The sequence below is a fragment of the Thermobia domestica genome, chromosome 1 (assembly GCF_964235325.1).
Source record: "Thermobia domestica chromosome 1, izTheDome1.hap1.1, whole genome shotgun sequence".
In the NCBI taxonomy this organism is placed as follows: Eukaryota; Metazoa; Arthropoda; class Insecta; order Zygentoma; family Lepismatidae; genus Thermobia; species Thermobia domestica.
This window is the reverse complement of record NC_137454.1, coordinates 121,729,471-121,750,444: the sequence shown is the minus strand read 5'-3', so window position 1 is coordinate 121,750,444 and position 20,974 is coordinate 121,729,471. Positions and strand designations below refer to the sequence as shown.

Genomic DNA, 20,974 nt, shown 5'->3' with positions numbered 1-20,974 from the left:
AAAAAAAAAATCTACCAAATACTGATCCATCCATCCCCTTTTTAATTATCTATGAAAAAAAAACTGAACGTTCCATTTCTGAAGACATAATTATCTAACTGTCACTCATATTCTACAATGTCCTCCAATCTGTGTTGCTACTGTATAACTCCAACTGAGTTCTAAAACTGTAGCATATATCAGATATGGCTTAAGCATTTAGCCCGCCCTCGGACAACACATTAAATATTTTATTTATGCACTACAAAGAAAAGAAAGGAAAAGAAAGAAAAAAAAAATAATGGACAGCGAATTATGTACATATGGTATGATTGATGATAAGAAACGTCAGTACGTGACAGGATATTCTCAATACTAATATGGAACGTTATTGTTTTATTTATTTACTTTTTCTTTTTACAACATGCAAGAAAATTCATACTAATGTGGTGGATCAATTCATTAGTTTGTCAGTCATATAAATCTAAGAGCCACAAGGTGAAATCAACCTTCATAAAATATTCCGGAGCTAAGCTAATCATACCGTGAGTTTACAGTAACTAAGAACATGTACCGAATACGCAATAAGGGTAAATTCGCTTATATTTAAATGCATTCCGTATTAAGATTCATTCTATCATGCAAAATTTTGAATTGACTGTAAAGATTAATAGTAACGTGGAGACATTTATGGCAGATAAGTGAGATGCGTAACGCAAATGAAATTTAGCTATCCATAGTACTTATATTGATCATTTTTCGCAAGATTACTTCCAAGAGTTATTAGTTTTTATAAAAATTTTCAAACTGTTGAATTTCACAATACACTCCTACATCACCGACGCCATCTTGGAAGACGAACTTTTATCTCCATAAAGATGTTATTGTTCAAAATAAGAAAAATCAGGTTACCTGGAAGCCAGGTACAATTACTTACAGTCTTAAGGAGCCCGATAACAGCCCACTTTCCCTTCTCCAAAAGCCGGGAATCTCGGCCGTCACCAGTCTTCTCAAACTGAGGTTATATGTCTGCTTCCATCATGGCGATTTGCAAACATTAATGACCAGCGGGGGTGGATCAGAAAAGGTTAAATAAAAATTTTGTGAGAACTCGGCAACCGAAAGAGACTATTAAGGTTATTCCCAGATCACTTTTTGTATATAGGTTAATGGCACAAAATCCAATAATTTCGTAATATACTAAATTTTCGACATCGAGTTCTCTCACCCCCTTTTCCTGCTGGTGTGTTACTTTCTTCTTCTTCTTCTTCTATACCTAACTACTCGTGCATTGCCTATTTTATGTATAATTATTAATTCACACTATAGTTAATTGCATTAATTTAGAAAAATCAGTATATCAACAACTATCATTAAAATTATGTTTGCTTTATCCCAATTTAGTGATTTTACTGTTTATAAATATAATCCTAATACTTCTAATATTATTAATCAGTTGAGTTTGGTAGTACCCAGCAGAAAACTTCACTAAAGCTTCACTGAATTGTCATTATTATTAGGCCTAACGCTAGGCCTAATGCTCTATTGATAATTAAGTATAAAAATACAAGAATTTTGGATTGAAAATCTTGGTGAGTAATAATAATACCATTTGCAAATTAATAAAGTGTGTAATACAAATCCCCCTTCTTCTATTCAACTATTTAATATGATTTTGAAGTGCATTGGTAATGTTTCGTTATTATTATCGTAATTATATTTGTATTACCGTAATGCAGTTCTTCCTCAGCACAATGCACATTGTGACACCGGTTAATTTATTTATACATAATTATATTCCGCCTAACAATATAGGTTTTACAAGTCAAACGTGTGCTCAGATATAGAATAATAGCCTAAATCTATATAATTACGAAATATCAGGGAAAGCAAAGGTTTGCCAAGGTGTGCCAAACCGACCTAACAACAACTAACCTATGTAATTAACACAAACACACGAACATAACAATAATAAAATAAAATTGGCACAGATACACAATACGGGAGCCATCAAACATGTAACGAGTAAACGAGTATCAACATGCATACCGGTATTAATATAATGTAATCGCTACCGGTAAACCGGTACGTTACATTATTTTCGAGATTTCACATTATTATCTGCATCAACCACTAATTAAATGAGTGTTTTGTTGTAGAGAAGCGAAACAAAGTCTGCTTTATCAGTTTAGAGCAAAATTTTCAAAAATGACCAAAATTTCCCAAGCAAAAAAGCGAAGCAGAAAAAACAGTTTTTTTTCCAAAAAAGCAGTTTTTTCGAGTCCTTGCATCTCTAAATATTATTATACATGTAGTACTGCGTGCATAAATAGAAATGAGGCGTAACTGTTTACGCAACTTATATATGTAAAATTGCATTACAGGAGGCAGAAAAGAGATGAAGCAAGGTATGATTTTGCTCGCATGAAAGGTGCTACACTTCTTTCCGAAGGTGTGGATGAGATGGTGGGAATCTTGTATCGACCCAAGACACAGGAAACACGACAAACGTATGAAGTGCTTTTGAGTTTTATTCAAGAAGCTTTGGGAGATCAAGTAAGTGTTTTTAAGAATATTATACTTCAGTGGTAATATCTTTTATTGCATGTCTTACATTTTTAATACGTTTTTTATTGTGAAATTAGTTGATAGTTAATGCCAATATAATACGTATTGTATTGCATATAGTGATGTCTTGATTCTGGTATTAAGTTTTAAATGTATCTCATTTCAATAGCACTAATGGATGTTAGCTTTCCGTTATTACCACAGAATATTCAATTTATATAAGTAACTAACTTACAGGATAATATATGTGTATATGTATATGGTTCATAGTTATATGGTCAAATTAAGCAGGTTTTCAACGTACAGAGGTAGTAAATTTAGCAGGTTTTTCGATATTTTGCTCATAACTCGCAAATATTGTGCAAAACTTACTGAAGAATTAAAAAAAAAAAAAAAAAAAAAATTCGCTCATATTATACGACATCCAAGAAAAGGTAGGAATAATTAATTATGGAGCTAGGGTTGGCTCAGTAGTAGAGCGCTCATCTCTGGTACGTGGGGTCTCCGGTTCGATCACAGCTCCCGTGAGATTCGCTTTATGGTGGACAAATGCCATGTGCGTGGGTTTTCTCCCATTTTCGCGGTCCATAATCGCCGGACGTTAAATTTTAAAAATTGAAATAAAATGAAAAAATGAAATATTTCAATTTTACGTCCCACGGTTATGCCGGTTAGGCTAAAGGAGACGGCGATTATGAGAAATGAATGAAATGGTGGAATGAAGAAAGTGGGAGGAAACGGGAGAACCCCGAGAAAACCCACGAGCACGGTGTTTGTCCACCACAAAGTCCACACGGCGCGACCTGGGATCAAAGGAGGGACCCCAAGCACCGGAGGTGAACGCTCTACCACTGAGCCACCGCGCTCCCCAAATTTTAAAAATTGCAGTTATTTTTAAATATATCTAAAAAAAAAAACTAATTGTGTTGATTAGGTCTGTAAGTTTTTTTTTTTTTTCTTAAGCGGTTTTGGCCATTTGTGCTGTGACCTTGTTCACCAGGTTAAGTCACTCGTGAAGACCAAAACACATTTTGTACAAAATTCCAAATTATAATAAGACCTCTTGATAAAGTGGTGAGATATTATTCCAATTTTGAACCTTGTGCACGATCATTATGTGAGTGTCAACCTTGTATAAGTGGCCGAAACTATAATAATAATAATAATAATAACTTATAGACACATTTCAATAGGGTTAATGTAGTTTTTCATTTATCTTTTTAATAATTTTGATTTAAAAATGCGTCAATTTGTCCCATTAATTTTTTTAAAAAATCTAGGGTTTACGGAATTCAATTTATTACTTTATTATTCGCATGAGAAGTACACGGGTACCTGATGAATGTATTAATTTTTGTGAATAAGTCAGTGCTATATTTGCTGTGTACAAAAGTCGCTGATTATTCAGAAAAGAGTTTTGTAATAATAACTATAAATGCAAAGTTAAAGATCGTGCCCCTTTTGGAACAAGTGAAGGGCCAAGGGTTGTGTATAGAGGTAAAGGCTCCACAATTTCTTGTCTTGGGCAGTTAATGGTGGTGATGTAATCAGCATCTAGCTCTAACAACCATACTACTTCCTCAGATTGCTCAAAGTACACCCTTTAAAGAGGCTGGTGAATCTCAGAACCGCATCGGAACGAGAAAGGAACTAGAGAACAACTGGGGATCGAACCTGGGTCGCCCAGTTGACAGTTAAACACCCCTATCTACACTACCGCTGCTCTTTGTAATACTGAAACGTAAAATTGTAATCGGGACGTCAGCTTCAAACCGAGTGATTTTATAGTGGTAATTTTATTGTGGTAGTAAATTTGTTGTGTATATCAATAAACTCAAAAGATGATCATCCTATTCCTCTGCATCATGTAATTAAATTTAAGCAAACAGGTTAAACGTCATTATTGATTTATTTGACAGCCTCGTGATATACTGTGCGGTGCAGCTGATGAGGTGCTTGCTGTTCTGAAGAATGATAAGCTGAAGGAGCGGGAAAAGAAGAGAGAAACTGAAGCATTGCTTGGTCCATTGGCTGAGGAACGCTTTGCGTTGCTTGTGAATCTTGGCAAGAAAATTACAGATTTTGGAGCAGAGGAGAAAACCCAGATTTCAGGTAATTCAGTTGAAATTAAACAAAGCGCATGGTCATATAGAATTTGTCCAGTTTTAGTTTTTACCGATGAATTTACTTCATAAGGTTGTAGTTTGTTTGCATGTAGAAATATGGATATCATGTTTTACTATCCTTGTATACGCGTAGATATAATTTAGGCCCTCCCTGGAGCCTTCTTGAGTAATATTGTCCCTAGTTTCTTTTCTTTCGTTACATATTCATCCTCAAATGTATTAAAATGTTTCAGTTTCTTTTCTGTATTTTACAAATGGTATTTTTACTTTGGTGTGTGGGTTCTCGTTCGATTTCAGCTCGCGCTAATTTGGCTTTGTGTAAGACAAACACCGTGTGGGGGCTTTTCTTGGGGCTCTCCCGTTTCTTTTTACTTTCTTCATTCCATCATTTTATTCATTCTTACCATCACGGTCTCCTTTAGCCTACAGGACATAACTGGTGGGTAATAAAACTGCAAGTTTTCATTTTCGATAGTGGGCTAATCAACTAGACTCATTATTCTTAAAAATGAAGTTCCAGTCTTTTTTTTTTTAAAGCAAGTAAATCGATTGACGTACTGAATTTTGTATAAGCAGGGCTTGAAAAATCTTGCTTGAAAGCATTCGCCAGCCAAAAAATCTAGCCAGACCATTTTGCAGTCACAGTGTTTATACAAATAAACAAAAATCACTTTGCGACACAATAAACATCAACACTATTATTTAATTTTGTTTATTGGTATGTTTCTCACAAGTTATAAAAAAAGTGACATCTGCTATTTACTCTTAATTCACGTTTTTGATTTACCAGATTTGACTCACCAAATGTAAAAAAAAGTACTCACCACTGGCGAGCAGGCAAATGGATTTTTCAAGCCCTATATATAGGTAAAACTTTCTCATCGAAAACTACAATCAACCAGAGGGCTTTTAGTTAGGTGATGTAATGTCAGCACATCGACTGCTACCATTGTTATTTCTATTATTCTAGACCCGAATTCGGTAATTCTTAATCCAAATAACTTTTGAATTATGATTCTGGATCAGCGTCGAAAATCCAGTACCTCCGCCGTGTGTCGGTCGGACCATGCACACCAAACCAACATGAGCTAATTATGCGTCAAATATGGGAGTACATATATCTAATAAATATTTTACTTAAATGTGGTGGAGGACCACTGAAATATACTCGATTCTTCAATTGCAGTATTTGTGTACATACGAGGATAAGTAAATATATAAGTTGCAAATGAAATATCTTCAAGTTGGTGGAATGTGAAATTGATGTATAAATATCACTCGTTGCTCTGATCCTTTCCACAAGCGTAAGCGTAGGTGGCAGCACTACTTTATCGTAGACGGCTCTAGTGGTCATTGTCTTGTGCGGTGGAGGGTCTTTCAAGTGTCAAGTAGGTAAGATGTCAGATGTGTTAGCTGATTGTACTGTGTCGAGCAACGGGCCGCAATTCGATTTCTGTGGGCCCAGGGCAAATCTGAGGAAGTACACAAGGAAATGGTACCTGTTGACGTAACAGATGTTTCTCCAGGAAAGACGTTTACAACTAGGTAGAACATTCCAAGCGGCCAAGTGAACTTTGTGGTGGACAAACACCGTGTGCGTGGGTTTTCTCGGGGTTCTCCCGTTTCCTCCCACTTTCTTCATTCCACCATTTCATTCATTTCTCATCATCACCGTCTCCTTTAGCCTAACCGGCATAACCGTGGGACGTAAAACTCAAAGATTTCATTTCATTTCAACATTCCAAGCTTGATGAACCCGGTATCAGTGATAGCGATCGTTCCGGTCGTTCGACAGAATTTCAGTGATGCTACCCTGAGGGAAGTAGAAGAGATGATCCGGGCCAATTGACGTCTGACTATCGATGTGATGGTTTTACAGCTAAATTCCTCACATGGAACAGTGTATAGGATTGTGCATGACAAACTCAATTTTCACAAAGTGTGTGCATGATGGGTTCCCCGTAAGGTTACTAACCAACACATAGTACTCTCTGACCAACACTAAGAATGGCTCTGTCATTATTATATCCAATGAGGTACAAAAGATGGTAGTGAGTTTCTGAACTGCATCGTCACTGGTGGCGAAATCGTCAATCACCGTATTGAACCGGAAACAAAGCATGCCAATCTAGAATGGAAATGTCTTTCGCTACTCAAAACAAAGAAGTTAAGGCCGCCCAGTAAGCACGGAAGGTGTAATGGTTACCGTCTTTTGCGTAGTCAAGGCATGCTACTCGTGGAATTTCTGCCCCCAGGTTACATTGTCACTGAGCTACGTATTACCGAACTCTGACGAAGGTACAGTCAGCCATTCATAGGATCATACAGGTGTTTTTGGAGCTGGAGGGAATTACTGCAATCCGCCATTCAGCCTGGATTTGGCGTCACCGGACTCCTAACTTTACGGACTACTGAAGAATCACCTGAGTGGTCACCGGTTCCAGGGCGTGGCAGAGGTCTACAGGAAGTTAACAGTTGGCTTCTACACCAATAACGAACATTCTTCGCTGCTGACTTCGAGGAAGTCGTGAAACTGTGGGACAAGTACCTAAATGTACGATGATGATTACGTGGAGAAATAAACGCAATTTCATCAGGTAAACCTTTACATCTTTCTTTCTACATCATTTTGCTACTTATATATTCACTTATCTTCGTATAAATGAAAAGATAGTTTTTAAGTTAGATTATAAATTTGCTTTTTTGCTTTTTTAATGCAGACGAAAATATCGATGAGACATACGGAATTAATGTTCAGTTTGAGGAATCCGAAGAGGAGGATGATGAAGATATTTATGGTGAAGTGAGAGAGGATGAAGACGAAGAGGAAGGCGAAGAAGCAAAATTGGATGTCGCCATTCATGCTGAAAATGTAAGTACATGCATGCTAGATATGTCAGTTAAATCGACAGATTGGTCTCCACTTCATCTTCGTTTCTAAATCACAATGTGTTATGGAGCAATATTGTTGTATCTTTTTTCTTTCGATAGCAATCCCATACTCTTATTATATGTACTGTACAGGGTGATTTTTATAGGGTTTACAACTTCAATCAGTTATAATTTTTTATTGGGACCACACACAGACTTGGTTTATATGTCATTATACTGCAAAACACTTCAAGTTTGACTTACGTAGTGAGTAGTTGCAAAGTTGACCACACACGACGCCATCGGTCAGTCGTTGAAAATGGAAACTTTCAGTGGTGCGGAAAGAGCTAAGTGCGTGCTTTGGTTTGAAGAAACGCAGTCAGCAACAAGTGTACAGCGTAAGTTTCGCACACAATACGGCAAGGAACCAACCAGCAGACCAACAGTGTACAAATGGCACCAGGCATTTGTTAAAACAGGTTGTTCTATGCAACACACAAAGGCTCCAGGGCGCTCGCCCGTGACTGACGATATGGTGGAAGCAGTTAGGGAGAGTTTTTTTCCGCAGTCCTCGAAAATCTACACGAGGTGCATCACAAGAAACTAGTATCCCTCAGACCACTTTTTGGCGTGTATTGCTGAGACGTTGGTCCATGAAGCCATACAGACTGTCCTTGGTTCAAGCACTGAATGAAGCGAATAAACATACCCGACATGAATTCTGTGTTAGCATGTTGGATCGCATTAGTGGTGATGAGTCATTCTTGAACAATGTGGTATTCAGTGACGAATCAACTTTTCACCTTTCCGGCCGAGTCAACATACACAGCTGTCGTATTTGAGGCACCGAAAATCCACATGCACGTGTGGAGCTGGTTCGTGACAGCCTCAGAGTGAATGTGTTTTGCGTTGTTTCCAGAGCAAAGGTGTATGGACCATTCTTCTTTGCTGAGAGCACCATCACCAGCATCGCCTATTTTGATATACTCCAGAACTTCCTTGTTCTACCGTTAGATGAAGACCACGATGGCCGCTTATGGTGGCAACAAGATGGCGCCCCGCCGCACTACTTGATATACATAAGGAAATTTCTTGATCAGCCTTTTTCCAGATAATTGAATAGGTCGTGATGGACCAATTGCCTGCGCCATGGTCTCCAGATTACATGCCACTTGACTTCTTTCTTTGGGGGATGTGAAAGACAAGATGTACACCCCTCCCCTACCTGATAATGAACTAAAACATCGCATCACGACAACCATCGCGGACGTTAGCCCTGAAAAGCTGGCTACTGTTTGGCAGGAAATCGACTTTCGTTGGGATGTGTCCAGGATGACCGCAGGTACACACATTGAGCCATAATGGATTTGTCACAAAAAAACTTGAAGTGTTTTGCAGTATAATGACATATAAACCAAATCAGTATGTGGTTCCAATAAAGAATTATAACTGATTGAAGTTGTAAGCCCTCTAAAGAATCACCCTGTATATTTAATATAAAGCTGAATATTTGTTTGTTTGTCCGCTTTGAATCGTTTGAAATGAGTTTCGGAATATAGTTAGTGCCTACCATGAGCCATATTTTTAGCATGTCATTTTGATTAAAATATGTCTCCTAAGGAGAAAAGGAGCTCAAAATTTATTCCGAATATAGAGTATCTCAGGAACTCCCTAAGTTCGCTGTACGTGACTCGGTAACTTGAGTAGTTGATATCATTTTCGAAAATCCCGCTTCTAAGAGGCACTTTCTATAATATTTTGATTTCCCCTTTTTGTTTTCGTAAAATGGAAAAATAAGGAAACTAGTTGAACCGCTTAAAATACATTTTAAAAATAGTTAGCACTTTAGTCGCCATGTTTTTACTATTATACTTTCATTAAAATGTTTCGGGTTTGAGCTCCGGTCCAGTCAGTCACTTTTCCACTCTTTGTGCGTTATAGAATTCACGTCTACAGAAGATCTAGTATGTTAAACAATCGATTGTTTCCTCCTTCATTAATATCTAGGTATAAATAACGGTTGAATTTTTGAACATGCTTAGCACTTGCGTGGAGCTGAGTTTTTATAATTTTATTTATTTAAATGCACATTCTAATGGGGAAAGCGGGTTCAAATGTTTTCTACAAACCTATTCCCGTGCGAGGACCGGATACTTCAACTAGTATTTGATAAATAGTGGAAATAACTGATTTTGTATCGCCAATTCCTCTGCAAATATGAATCATGACACACAAAGTACAAAAATATGCACGATTGGATTGAGGATTAAACCCAGGTCTTCGGGCTTACGATGTCTGTGCGTAAACCACTGTGCTTCCCAGTTCGTTCCCTAAACAACTATACATTCTACCTCTTTTGAGATCAGTGCTCAGCCACTTATACCACTTGAACTGATGTGTTTGGAAAAGCTAGTGATTACATTGCAGGGGGTGTTGAACTGCAGGCTCCTTACGGCATACATTGTTAGTTAATAATTTCTCCAGATAGTGGTAATATTCCCTTTCTCGTTTGTTTCAGCTTTGATTGTTTCTTGGGATATTGATAAAATCAGCATGTATTGGTCAAAGATTCACGTCCACTGATGAAAGTTGGAAGGCTAGTAGGAAACACTAACACACTTTTCAATTTAGGTTTGCTGTTAAAAGGAAAAGAAATCTAAATTGTATTATTATTATTATTTAAATAATAGTTAATTATTGTGTGATAATGTACTATAATCACAAAGTCTCATCATGATTTTTTTTTTGGGGGTGCTTCAGTCAGACAGTTCAAGTGTATATATAACCAGTATAAAAAACTGGGTACACTGTAGTCTAATGGTTAGAGTGTTGGACTCACGTCCACATGATCTCGGGTTCGATTCCAGGCTGGTGCTTCCCAATTTTCAGCGTCCACCCAGCGTCGTGAGGCAAACTGGGGAGTCACATGAATGAAAGATGTGACGGCTACTAGGTGTAGAGAGCTCTCGATACGCCGGTCAGTGACAGGTCGCGCAGCGCGCTGACCACGTGCTGGTCGCTAGGTTGGACATATCAGACGGTCGCTGACAGATGGCGTTGGAACGGCTCAGGCCCTCAAGTGGGCTGTTATGCCAAGTGGTTTGGTTTTTAATATAAAAACTAGTTCATTACCAAGGCCGTTTTTCTTTTATTCTCCATCACATAGATGTCATTTGTAAAATATAAGTTTCATATCAGTTGTGTATTCTCCACATATTTCTGTTCATTAATTCTACAGCCAACAAAGAGTTATTTACAGTTACGTAGAAATGCAGAGGATAAACAAATATTTAAATCTGTACAACATACTTTTTCCAATAAGCCCATTTCGATTCAGTTGTAGAAAGTGAATAACAGTTACCTGAATTTCGTTTCAGTTTTACTCGAGGAAAGATAAAGAACTACGTTTCTCAAGAGCAAATTGCGTTGTAGTTTTGAAGAGTGAAGTTATCTAATTTTCACTCAGAGGGTTTCACATGAAAGGATGAATCTTAATACATGTATACAGTTTAGCAATTTTTAGATATCATCCGTAAAAGTGTCAGCGAACACTCTGACTGAATTACAAAACTTTCTTGATGCAAGGTAAGAATCACATTTGAATTTATGTATTTTATACCATCTTTCAACGATTATTATCATATTATGGAGTAAGTAGCTTATAGCATTTCTTGTACGATTTACAGTTATCTTTTAATGTGTTGTTTTTACAGTTGGGTGGAGCGGAAGAAATGAAGAAGGAAAAACCTCTTCATCCATTGGATATTGACGCTTATTGGTTGCAAAGATGTTTGTCCAAGTACTATGACGATGCAATGGTTTCGCAGGCCAAAGCAGCTGAGGTGTTGGAAGTTCTTAGGAACGCTGGAGACGACAGAGATTGCGAAAATCAACTTGTGCTCCTCTTGGGCTATGATTGTTTTGAGTTTATTAAATTATTGAAGAAACATAGACAAATGAGTAAGTCTGCTGATTTCTTTTATTATTATTATTATTATTTAGTATAGAGGAGAGCAATAGAGAGATCTCCGAACTTTTAGTCATGCTTGTAGTAGCAACGTGGGCAATAATTAACTGTTTTATAGTTCAGTTCATCTGTATTTCATGAGCTTTATATTAAAAGTAATTAATATGATTCTCAAAATTTGTCTCGTTTGCAAAAAATAAATTTACTGCATCTTAATTATACTGTAATTGCATTACAATGTTCCGGCAAAAACAGTATATTGTAATTACAGTACAATTTAGATGCAATAAGTAAGTTAAAAAAAATACAGAATACTGTATTTAATAGCATATAATACGCACCTCTATTTTCTGTATTCGGTGTTGAGGGAAAATATTTTATCTGCACATTTTTAAATGTAAAAATGATATTTTAGCAAGGAACCTCCATGTAGAATCGCACGCATGCCTGGGAAGGTCTACAGAATATGTGCGTCCAAAGAAAAGCGTACATACCATGAAGCGATAAGTAAGGTATTGTATCCAAACTATTTTTTCTGAGTCATTGAACTGTACGTAGGTGGAATGCTGTTGCACACCGTAAGGAAACAAGGAAGGCGTCAACTTACTGAAGTTATAATAATAAAAATTTCTGTGTCGACGTATAAAAAATCACGTCCTATACACCTGTAAATACAATATACAAATACGCATCAAATTATATCTTTAATTATAACCACATCAGTCAATTTTATATCTCAGAGTGAATATATATATATATATATATATATATTTGTTTTCGAACCTGTACATTTCCCTAAAAGTTCAGGGGAAAATCCTAATTTAATTTTTTCTTTCGTTTTTAAGTCTTGTACTGCACATTGCTGGCATCATCTCAGAGTGAAGCGGAACGACAGCGCATTCGAGACAAAATGAACGAGGATGCCTCGTTGGCGAAGATTCTTCGTCAGCTGGACACAGGAAAAGAAGAAGACGGAGGGGATGAGAGTGCTGTCGCACGAGCAGCAAGGCGGAAGGAGCAATCAGACGAAGCAGGAGAAGATAGTGGACAAGTACCTGGAGCAAGACAAGTCTTAGATCTCGAAGATCTTATATTTAATCAAGGATCACACTTTATGGCAAATAAGCGATGTCAACTACCAGACGGTTCGTTCAGGAAACAGAGAAAAGGTAAACTGTTGTTTACAATGCATTTATGAGAATAATTGATAAGCAAACTCGTATAGTGTTCTGCCTTTAGAAATCATAATTATCTCTTTTAAAATCGTACACTCAAACTAGGCGGTGTTATCTATTTGTGTAGAGCGCGTAAGGTTTCTTGAGAACCTACTGAGCAGATAGGCTCCCACGGAGTAAAAATATTGCCAAGTAATATTCCATGAAAGGTAAAACTATAGTAATGTGATAGATCGTTTTTCAATTCTACATTTTCATAAATTATTGTGCCTAGTATGATTTATTGTCTGAACAGGACTTAATCAAGTGAATGGTACTAGTCACCGACACATGTGAATAAACGCTGTTATTGCTAACGAACAACTGTCGTAACAATGTTTACTAACGTTAAACTGATGTAAGAGGAATTGAGGACTTAGATGGTAATTCTTCTGAAATGTTGGTTTTGACAGCCTACCAAATAAAAATAAACATTATGTAAATAACATACTATAGCAACAAAAGTTTCATTAAAAATAATGTTTTTAAGTACATGGTACAATTAAAGTAATATTAAATTTGTGTTGCAAACACACTTTTATTTTTAATGGAAACAAGTTTCCCACGGAACCAATGGCTTGTAAAAACAAAAAGAAAGATTTTAAGAAAATATATTGAATTTTGAGTATAGTATGCGTTTTTCAAGACAGAGTATGTTACAGTTTTATTCTCGAAATAATATTAGGTTACTTCAGAGAGTTTAATTTTTATACACCAGACATTCTCTTTATACCTTCCCATCCTTTTTAAAAGTTACCTTTATTTACATGTATTCGTTCTTCTGGAGTAGATTGGTTAACACGTATTTCTAGTAAGTCCGATTCCGGGTTCAATATCTGGTGGAGGCTCAAGCCTTGGGAGAAAGGGTTAGCGATAGTGGTTTCCTTAAAAGTTCCGATGTTACGCAAAGCACAATATAAAATCAATGAATCATGTTGATATTTAAAAAATGAATAGGGCGTTCTTGTAGTTAAAATGTACCCTTGTATTCACAAAAATTGAACACCTCACCTAGTATTCATCCTAATAGATAATGTATTTGGTCTAGGAATTAATTCGTGCGGGTGGACAAGAGATGGCGCAACGAACGGAGCGTCCCACAGTTCCGTGTATCCACACATGTGTTGCAAACCCCTGTCATTGCGTATCGTTCGTAGTATAGGGCAGTGGATTAAAGCGTCAACAACACCAGTTTGTAGTTAAGTGAACATGGCGCAATTTGTGCCTGATAAAGTGTTTTTGCGGGGTGTCCTGCTGCATTACTTTAACATGCAGAAAAGTGCGACTGAAAGTCATCGTATTTTGGTGGAAGTGTATGGTGACCATGCTCTAGCTGAGCGAACGTGTCAGAAGTGGTTTGCACGGTTTAGAAGTGGTGATTTCGGCTTGGCAGACCAAGAGCGAGCTGGACAGCCAAAAAAATTTCAAGACGAAGAATTGACAGCATTGCTCGAGCAGGATTCGTGTCAAACGCAGGAACAACTTGCAGCAGCATTAGGCGTTGATCAAACAACAGTCTCCAAACGCTTGAAAGCCATGGGAATGATTCAAAAGATGTCACATTGGGTTCCACATGAATTGAAAGACAGAGACGTTGAAAGACGAAAAACCATTTGCGAATTGCTGCTTCAACGACAGAGCAGAAAGGGGTTTCTGCATCGAATTATTACGGGTGATGAGAAGTGGATCCATTACGAGAACCCTAAACGAAAAAAGGCCTGGGTGAAACCAGGTGAACCAGGTCCATCACAACCAAAACGAGATATTCACTGTGCAAAGGTTATGCTGTGCATATGGTGGGATATGAAAGGTGTGGTGTACTATGAGCTGCTGCAACCGGGTGAAACTATGAATGGAGAACATTATCGACGACAATTAATGCGTTTGAAGCAAGCTCTGGCCAGAACACGACCAGAATGGGAGAACAGACATGATAAACTTATTGTTCAACATGATAACGCTCGCCCACATGTCGCAAAACCGGTCAAAACCTATTTAGAAAATGTCGGATGGGAAGTTTTACCCCACCCGCCGTATTCACCAGACGTTGCTCCTTCGGACTACTACTTGTTCGATTGCATGAACAACGATTTGATTGGACAGCGGTTTACTTCTTCAGAAGATATCGAAACATGGGTCTCTGACTGGATCGCTTCCAAGGATGAGGACTTCATTCGCCACGGAATCCGTACATTGCCTGACAGATGGGCGAAAGTGGTGGCTAGCGATGGACAATATTTTTCTTAAGGTATTTATGTATTTTGTGTTTGTACTACAGCTTCAATGTGTGCGTACCAACCGCACGAATTAATTCCTAGACCAAATAGTTTAACATTGACTTGCAGCAACGCTTCATTTCAAACTATTCTACCGTTTCACCGTGATACGATCACAAATAACAGACAACATCGCTTTCAGTGTGAAGAAGAAAGAAAGAAAAAAAAAACTCCTCAAATGGAAATCTTCAATATCCCTGGGGCACTTGTACCCTTATTTTTGATGGGAGGTCTATATACCAAATTTCATCTTTTTAACTTGACAGGCTCGTGAGATCGTGAGATACTATATATATATATATATATATATATATATATATATATTAGGGATGGCCAATTCTGGAATTTTTACTTTCCGGAATTCGGAAAGTAAAATCGGAAAAATTTCGGATTCCAGAAAGTTTTGGCCATCCCTGATATATATAAAATTGTGAACCGCTATCAATCTTGGGACATACCTTTAATCAAAGTAACGGTCACAAACAACAGACAGCATCAATTTCAATGTGAAGAAAGAAATTATACAAATGTCCCCTTTAGAACGGGAATTCTCAGAAACGCTGGGACACGGGTCTACTTATTTTAAATGAGAAGTTTATATACCAAATTCCATAGTTACTCAATTTTTCGCGTAAATTTTCTTCTTGTATTCCCTCCATAGGATACGCATTTTACTCAAAGTATCATGATAAAGTCTCAGTTCGCGGTAGGTAATAACAATATCCAAGAAATCATTTCAATCGGTTCTGCCGGTTTCCTGTGATTCATTCACAAACAAGATCAGTTTTATTTTTATATAATCAGGGTTGGCAAAAACCATGGTTTTTATTAAAAAAAACCAAAAAAAAAAAACGTTTTTTTTTTTTTGGTTTAAACCAGGTTTTTATGGTTTAAATAATTTGCTCTATATATTCATATCATATATGGACAGAAATAAGTTTGTTTCGCCTTGATGTTATTATGCAACAACTGGGTTATGCTGGAAGGGGTCACATAAGCTTAAAGCGGAATAAAAACCGCTTCTCGAGTTACATCCGAGAGAAATTGTCCTCCATTTGAACTCGGAACCAGGACTAATTGGCCTCAAATGCGATACGTCTGCCGAATCACCACGAAGGAATCCTGATAAAAATACGTTGTACTGATCTTTACATGCTTCTTAATATAACTATCAAGAGTCATTTCAGAAGGACGAAAAGATTAACAGTTGCACAAGTGAAACCATTACACAGAATTACATATGAACAATTTCAAAGTACTACGGAGTACAGAAGAACTAATTTAGTTCAAGTTAGTTAACAACGACCTTTATTGGTCCAAATTAAAGAAATACACCGACTTAATCTGCATATCAATAAGAAAAGTGAATAAAGATACGAATTATTTGAGTCCACTTTGGCTCAGACTCATTTATACATAACTAGATACCAAAGATACTTATTTCACTAAATGCCTTTCGTGGGGTCTGTATGACCCCCCCCCCCCCCACACACACACACACAAAGTACGGCATTTTCGATGTATTTTATCAATAGTAAACATTGAAACGAAACAATATTTAGAATTTTTCTTCGATTGCAATTACATAACAATAATAATAACTACAAAAAATCACAAAATAAACATTTATAAACTTAAAAAAAAAAAGTTGCTTTTGTAGTATAATCTTTTTGAGTAATGAATGGGGAATTTAGGTCTGAATATAATACGAATAATATACGGGAGTGAAACGTGATAACCCACAAATGTGTGTTCATCAAGATTTTACACACTTACACTTTTGCGAAGATTTTTGTTTTTTGGTTTAAACCAGTTGGTTTTTTTGAAAAAACCAGCTGGTTTAAACCAGCCAACCCTGTATATAATACATTTAATTACTTCAAATATATGAATAATTTGTCACCTCTCTATGTAAGGAAGTTTACTGTTGGAATATTAATCTCCTAATTTGTGTTATATTTTTGTAGGTTATGAAGAAGTCCATGTCCCTGCATTGAAACCTAAACCATACGCGCCAGATGAGAATTTGATTCCAGTGGACAAACTACCAAAATATGTTCAACCAGCGTTTGAAGATTTTAAAGCATTGAATCGAATACAAAGCCGTCTGTATAAAGCAGCATTGGATTCCGATGAAAATCTTCTTCTTTGTGCTCCTACGGTATGATTTTTGTTTATGTATACATATATATATATATACACACTCCAACTCCACACAAGTAAAGTTAGGCACTAATTGTGCAAGAGAAATTTTGTTGCATTTATTTGTTTATTTATTTTTCATTTTTGGAAGAAGAAAACTTGATTCGGGAAATGACCCTTCACTGAGTTTACACTAGCAACCATGCACATCAAAGATGAACATGTTATCTACCCAAGTGTTCTGTATATTTTGAATGTTTTTTGTGGTTATTTTCGAACCGAAACCTATTTTTCTATTATATCACTGTGTATGTAAGTTTTATTGCTTGACAACCCCTCTAAGTTGTATCAAAATATGTTAACGTTGTATTAGACACTGGATGTATTGTTTATAAATTTATTTATTTCTTTTTAATATTGTAGGGAGCAGGAAAAACCAATGTTGCTCTTCTTTGTATGATGCGAGAAATTGGAAAACACATAAATGCCGATGGGACAATTAATGCTGATGAGTTTAAGATAATCTATGTCGCACCAATGAGATCCTTGGTACAGGAGATGGTTGGAAGTTTCGGGAAAGTAAGTATTTGGTGTATTTATAGAAAGTTTCGACATTTAGCTCATTACCTTTGCTTAATTTGTAAGAATGTTTTCTTGTTAGATTAGACACTATCCGTTTATACTCGAGCAGACTTTTCATGATACTTACGGAGAACTCTTGTGCTCTTGCTTGTTGTTTACATTTTTCAGGTTTGTGCAAGTTATGATATTTTTCTATAGGAAGAATAATGTTCAACTTTAAAGTATGGTGCAAGAAGCTTAACTTACATAAAAATACTGAAGATTCTGACCAAAACACAGATACTGCTACTAATGTTTGTGACAATTCTGGCAATATATCATCAGACACATATTCTCTGTAACTGTACATGACTGTGACACAGATTAGTTTGGTCAGAATTTATTTTTATTTAATCAATATATAGTTCCAAAGATAGAGTAAACATCATTCAGAAGGAATTTAGATATGATCACTAGAACTAGTGTCCTGAGTACTTCATTTTTAACACTTGTTGTATTTGGTTAAATTAATAGTTGTTTTTAAGACTGTCCTCAAAATCTAGATATGTATAAGCGCAACTTACGTAATTGACTATGCAATTTGAGCATTACAATCAAATCTTCTAAATATGTAAGTTTTTTTTTTCTCCTAAGAATAACTTGTTATTTATCTATTCTTTACGCTATTGCGAAGTTACCTCAATTAAACAGTTTCTTGTATACTTAACAATAAATATCCATGGAACAGATATATTACTAAAAGCCACTATATGTATAAGTAAACTCAAAGAGTACTTAAACTTTGCTCCTCGTTGGTGTGTTACGATTATGGAATTGTTGTCAATCATCTTATTTTTGTTACCTTCACTACAGCATTGTTAAGACACAAGTAAGGAAAACGGGTTTTGTAGGGGTAAGATGAATGTGAATTAATTACAGGCGTAACAATTGTGTATACTAGAACAGTATACAAACAAGCAAATAAGAAAATAAATAAGAATAAAAAATAAATAAGAAATGGAAGTCTCAAAATGCTTATAAGTTAGTACACATAATTGCTAGCTGTAGTTGATTTTCATTCATCCTACCACCATTTTGTTACCTATGTCTTGACAACTTGCTAATGTGGGCAGACAAACTTCGACAATTGGTGATCATTCCATAACACAGTAGAGAACAACAAAATAAGTACTTTTTGAGTTTATTTAAAGCTAACTACTGCAGCGGTTACTTTAACAATGGGTTGCATGTGTTATATAATAATAATAATTAGTGTGGTTTTGTTCAATGAGTATTTGTAGTATTAATTTTATTTGACTCATATAATATTCTTTTCTTGCAGCGACTAAGTTCTTACAACTTGACTGTGTCTGAGTTGACAGGAGATCATCAACTAACAAGAGAACAGATTCAAGCCACTCAAGTAATTGTGTGCACTCCCGAGAAATGGGATATTATAACTAGGAAGGGAGGAGAGAAGACATTTACTCAACTTGTACGATTAGTCATCATTGTAAGTTGCATAACTTAAATCATTTGATGTTTTCAACTAGGTATAATATAAGAATGAAAATATGTTTACTGCCAGTTATTTTAGGTGCAACTGATTTTATTATTTGGTTGCTTCTTTAACGTCCCGTTTCAACACTAAGAAAACACGAACGTACAGTTTAATGTGGAATCCTAACCACATGAGATACCACGAGAATCGAACCCAGGTCTCCCGCTCCAGTACCGCGAATGCTTATCATTTAGCCACCAGGGAATTCAGTAGTTTTTTTGTTAATTGAATGATAAGCCAATAGCCCCCCCTTCCTCTTCACTGCGCAGTAGTTGGGTGTAGATAGCGTGCAATGTATCTGTATTCTCAATCGACTATTTAGTCTGTAGACAGCGCTTAGCTGAAAGACTAGTTACTGTAAGAAAAACAGTTCATTCAAATATGAGTAACATTGGAACAGATACTTCGAGAAAAATGTGGCACTTAGGATGGAAAAAATTACTGTAATCTGCATGCACTATACATAAAAGTAAGCTAGGAAGAGAACATCTATTTATATGGTACAACAATAGAGATTGCGGCAGTTACTGTTTTTGGACTTGGTTGCTTATGTCTATATTTCATGAGAATTTTCCGGTTGAAAACATTCTAAATATATGGTATTTGTTTACTTTTTACACTGGTTAATCGTCAGTCTATATATTTACTCAGTCCTCAAACAAATTTTGAATGTTCTTAGTGGATCAGTAGATTACATAATATCAAGAAGAATATTATTTATTTTATTTCTAAGGATAGCATAATATTTTGAAATTTCTGGCAGTTGAAAGTATTTCATACATGAGAGAGAGAGCCAGATGTTCGCATTTTGTGGCTAGGTTTGAAACGATGAGTAAAGATGAAAAATGAAAAAGAAGAAAATGAAGAAGAGTGAAATCCTTTACAGTTATATAAGTTGTAAGTTGAAAGTATAAGTTGCAAGTACAGTTATATGAGTCGTAAGTTGAAAAATATGGATGACAGATTCAAGCTACTTGTAAACGTTATGTAAAGTGATGAAAAAGTGACAACAAATTAATTATTCCGAGATAACTCACAGGTTAAATGTTGTCTATCTTAATGATCATCTCTGTAACTGTTACGAACAGCAATATTTCAGCGAAATAAAGTTTATACTGCACAGCAATCCATAAAGATTTTTCTGTCAGGCGTAACAGATATAATTTACCAAAGCCTGCAAGTTGAGAATTGTACATTATCTGAATGACGACATCTAGCTCTAATTCTGTAAGTCGGTGCTGAAGTGGTTACAAGCTAATAATGTACTCACGTTCTCAGATGAGACTTGTCCGGGAAGGTGAACCGACGTAACTGCCGAGTATAAGCATCTGAAAACCAACGAGAAGAATAACCCTAAAGTGAGTATGTTGTGCGTTATGCCAATGGGCCACCTAATCGGACCGTTCTTTTTCGAAAAAAATATACCATGACAGGCACTTCCTATCTCAACATGCCGCAGACTTTCTTTTTTTCCCAGCTAGTTGCACTGAGTATCAGGGTTGAAGTGCATTTTTATCAAGAAGCTCTAAGTGTTTCGCTGTCATAGTCAGAATTCCTAGACCAGGAATTCGGAAGCAAGTGGATTGAGCACTTATGGCCCGAAAAGCCGCCTGACCTGACTCCATGGTACTTTTGGCTGTGGGATATGTTAGGCTGAAAGTATATGTGGAGAAACCAAGAGATCTGGGTTATCTTTAAGCAAAAATATA

The 20,974-nt window shown here is 36.4% G+C and overlaps 1 protein-coding gene across 3 annotated transcripts in view; it reads left to right on the top strand.

Annotated features, from left to right (window-relative positions):
* The window catches only part of Brr2 (U5 small nuclear ribonucleoprotein l(3)72Ab), an 88,913-nt gene that overhangs the window by 12,561 nt on the left and 55,378 nt on the right, over positions 1 to 20,974 (top strand). For all 3 annotated transcript variants that reach the window (XM_081762820.1, XM_081762836.1, XM_081762827.1), the window contains exons 4-11: positions 2,364 to 2,535; positions 4,467 to 4,659; positions 7,394 to 7,545; positions 11,258 to 11,504; positions 12,357 to 12,680; positions 16,969 to 17,162; positions 17,567 to 17,722; positions 19,047 to 19,217. In XM_081762820.1, coding sequence (XP_081618946.1) covers positions 2,364 to 2,535; positions 4,467 to 4,659; positions 7,394 to 7,545; positions 11,258 to 11,504; positions 12,357 to 12,680; positions 16,969 to 17,162; positions 17,567 to 17,722; positions 19,047 to 19,217 — 1,609 coding nt within the window. The remainder of the gene's footprint in view (positions 1 to 2,363; positions 2,536 to 4,466; positions 4,660 to 7,393; positions 7,546 to 11,257; positions 11,505 to 12,356; positions 12,681 to 16,968; positions 17,163 to 17,566; positions 17,723 to 19,046; positions 19,218 to 20,974) is intronic.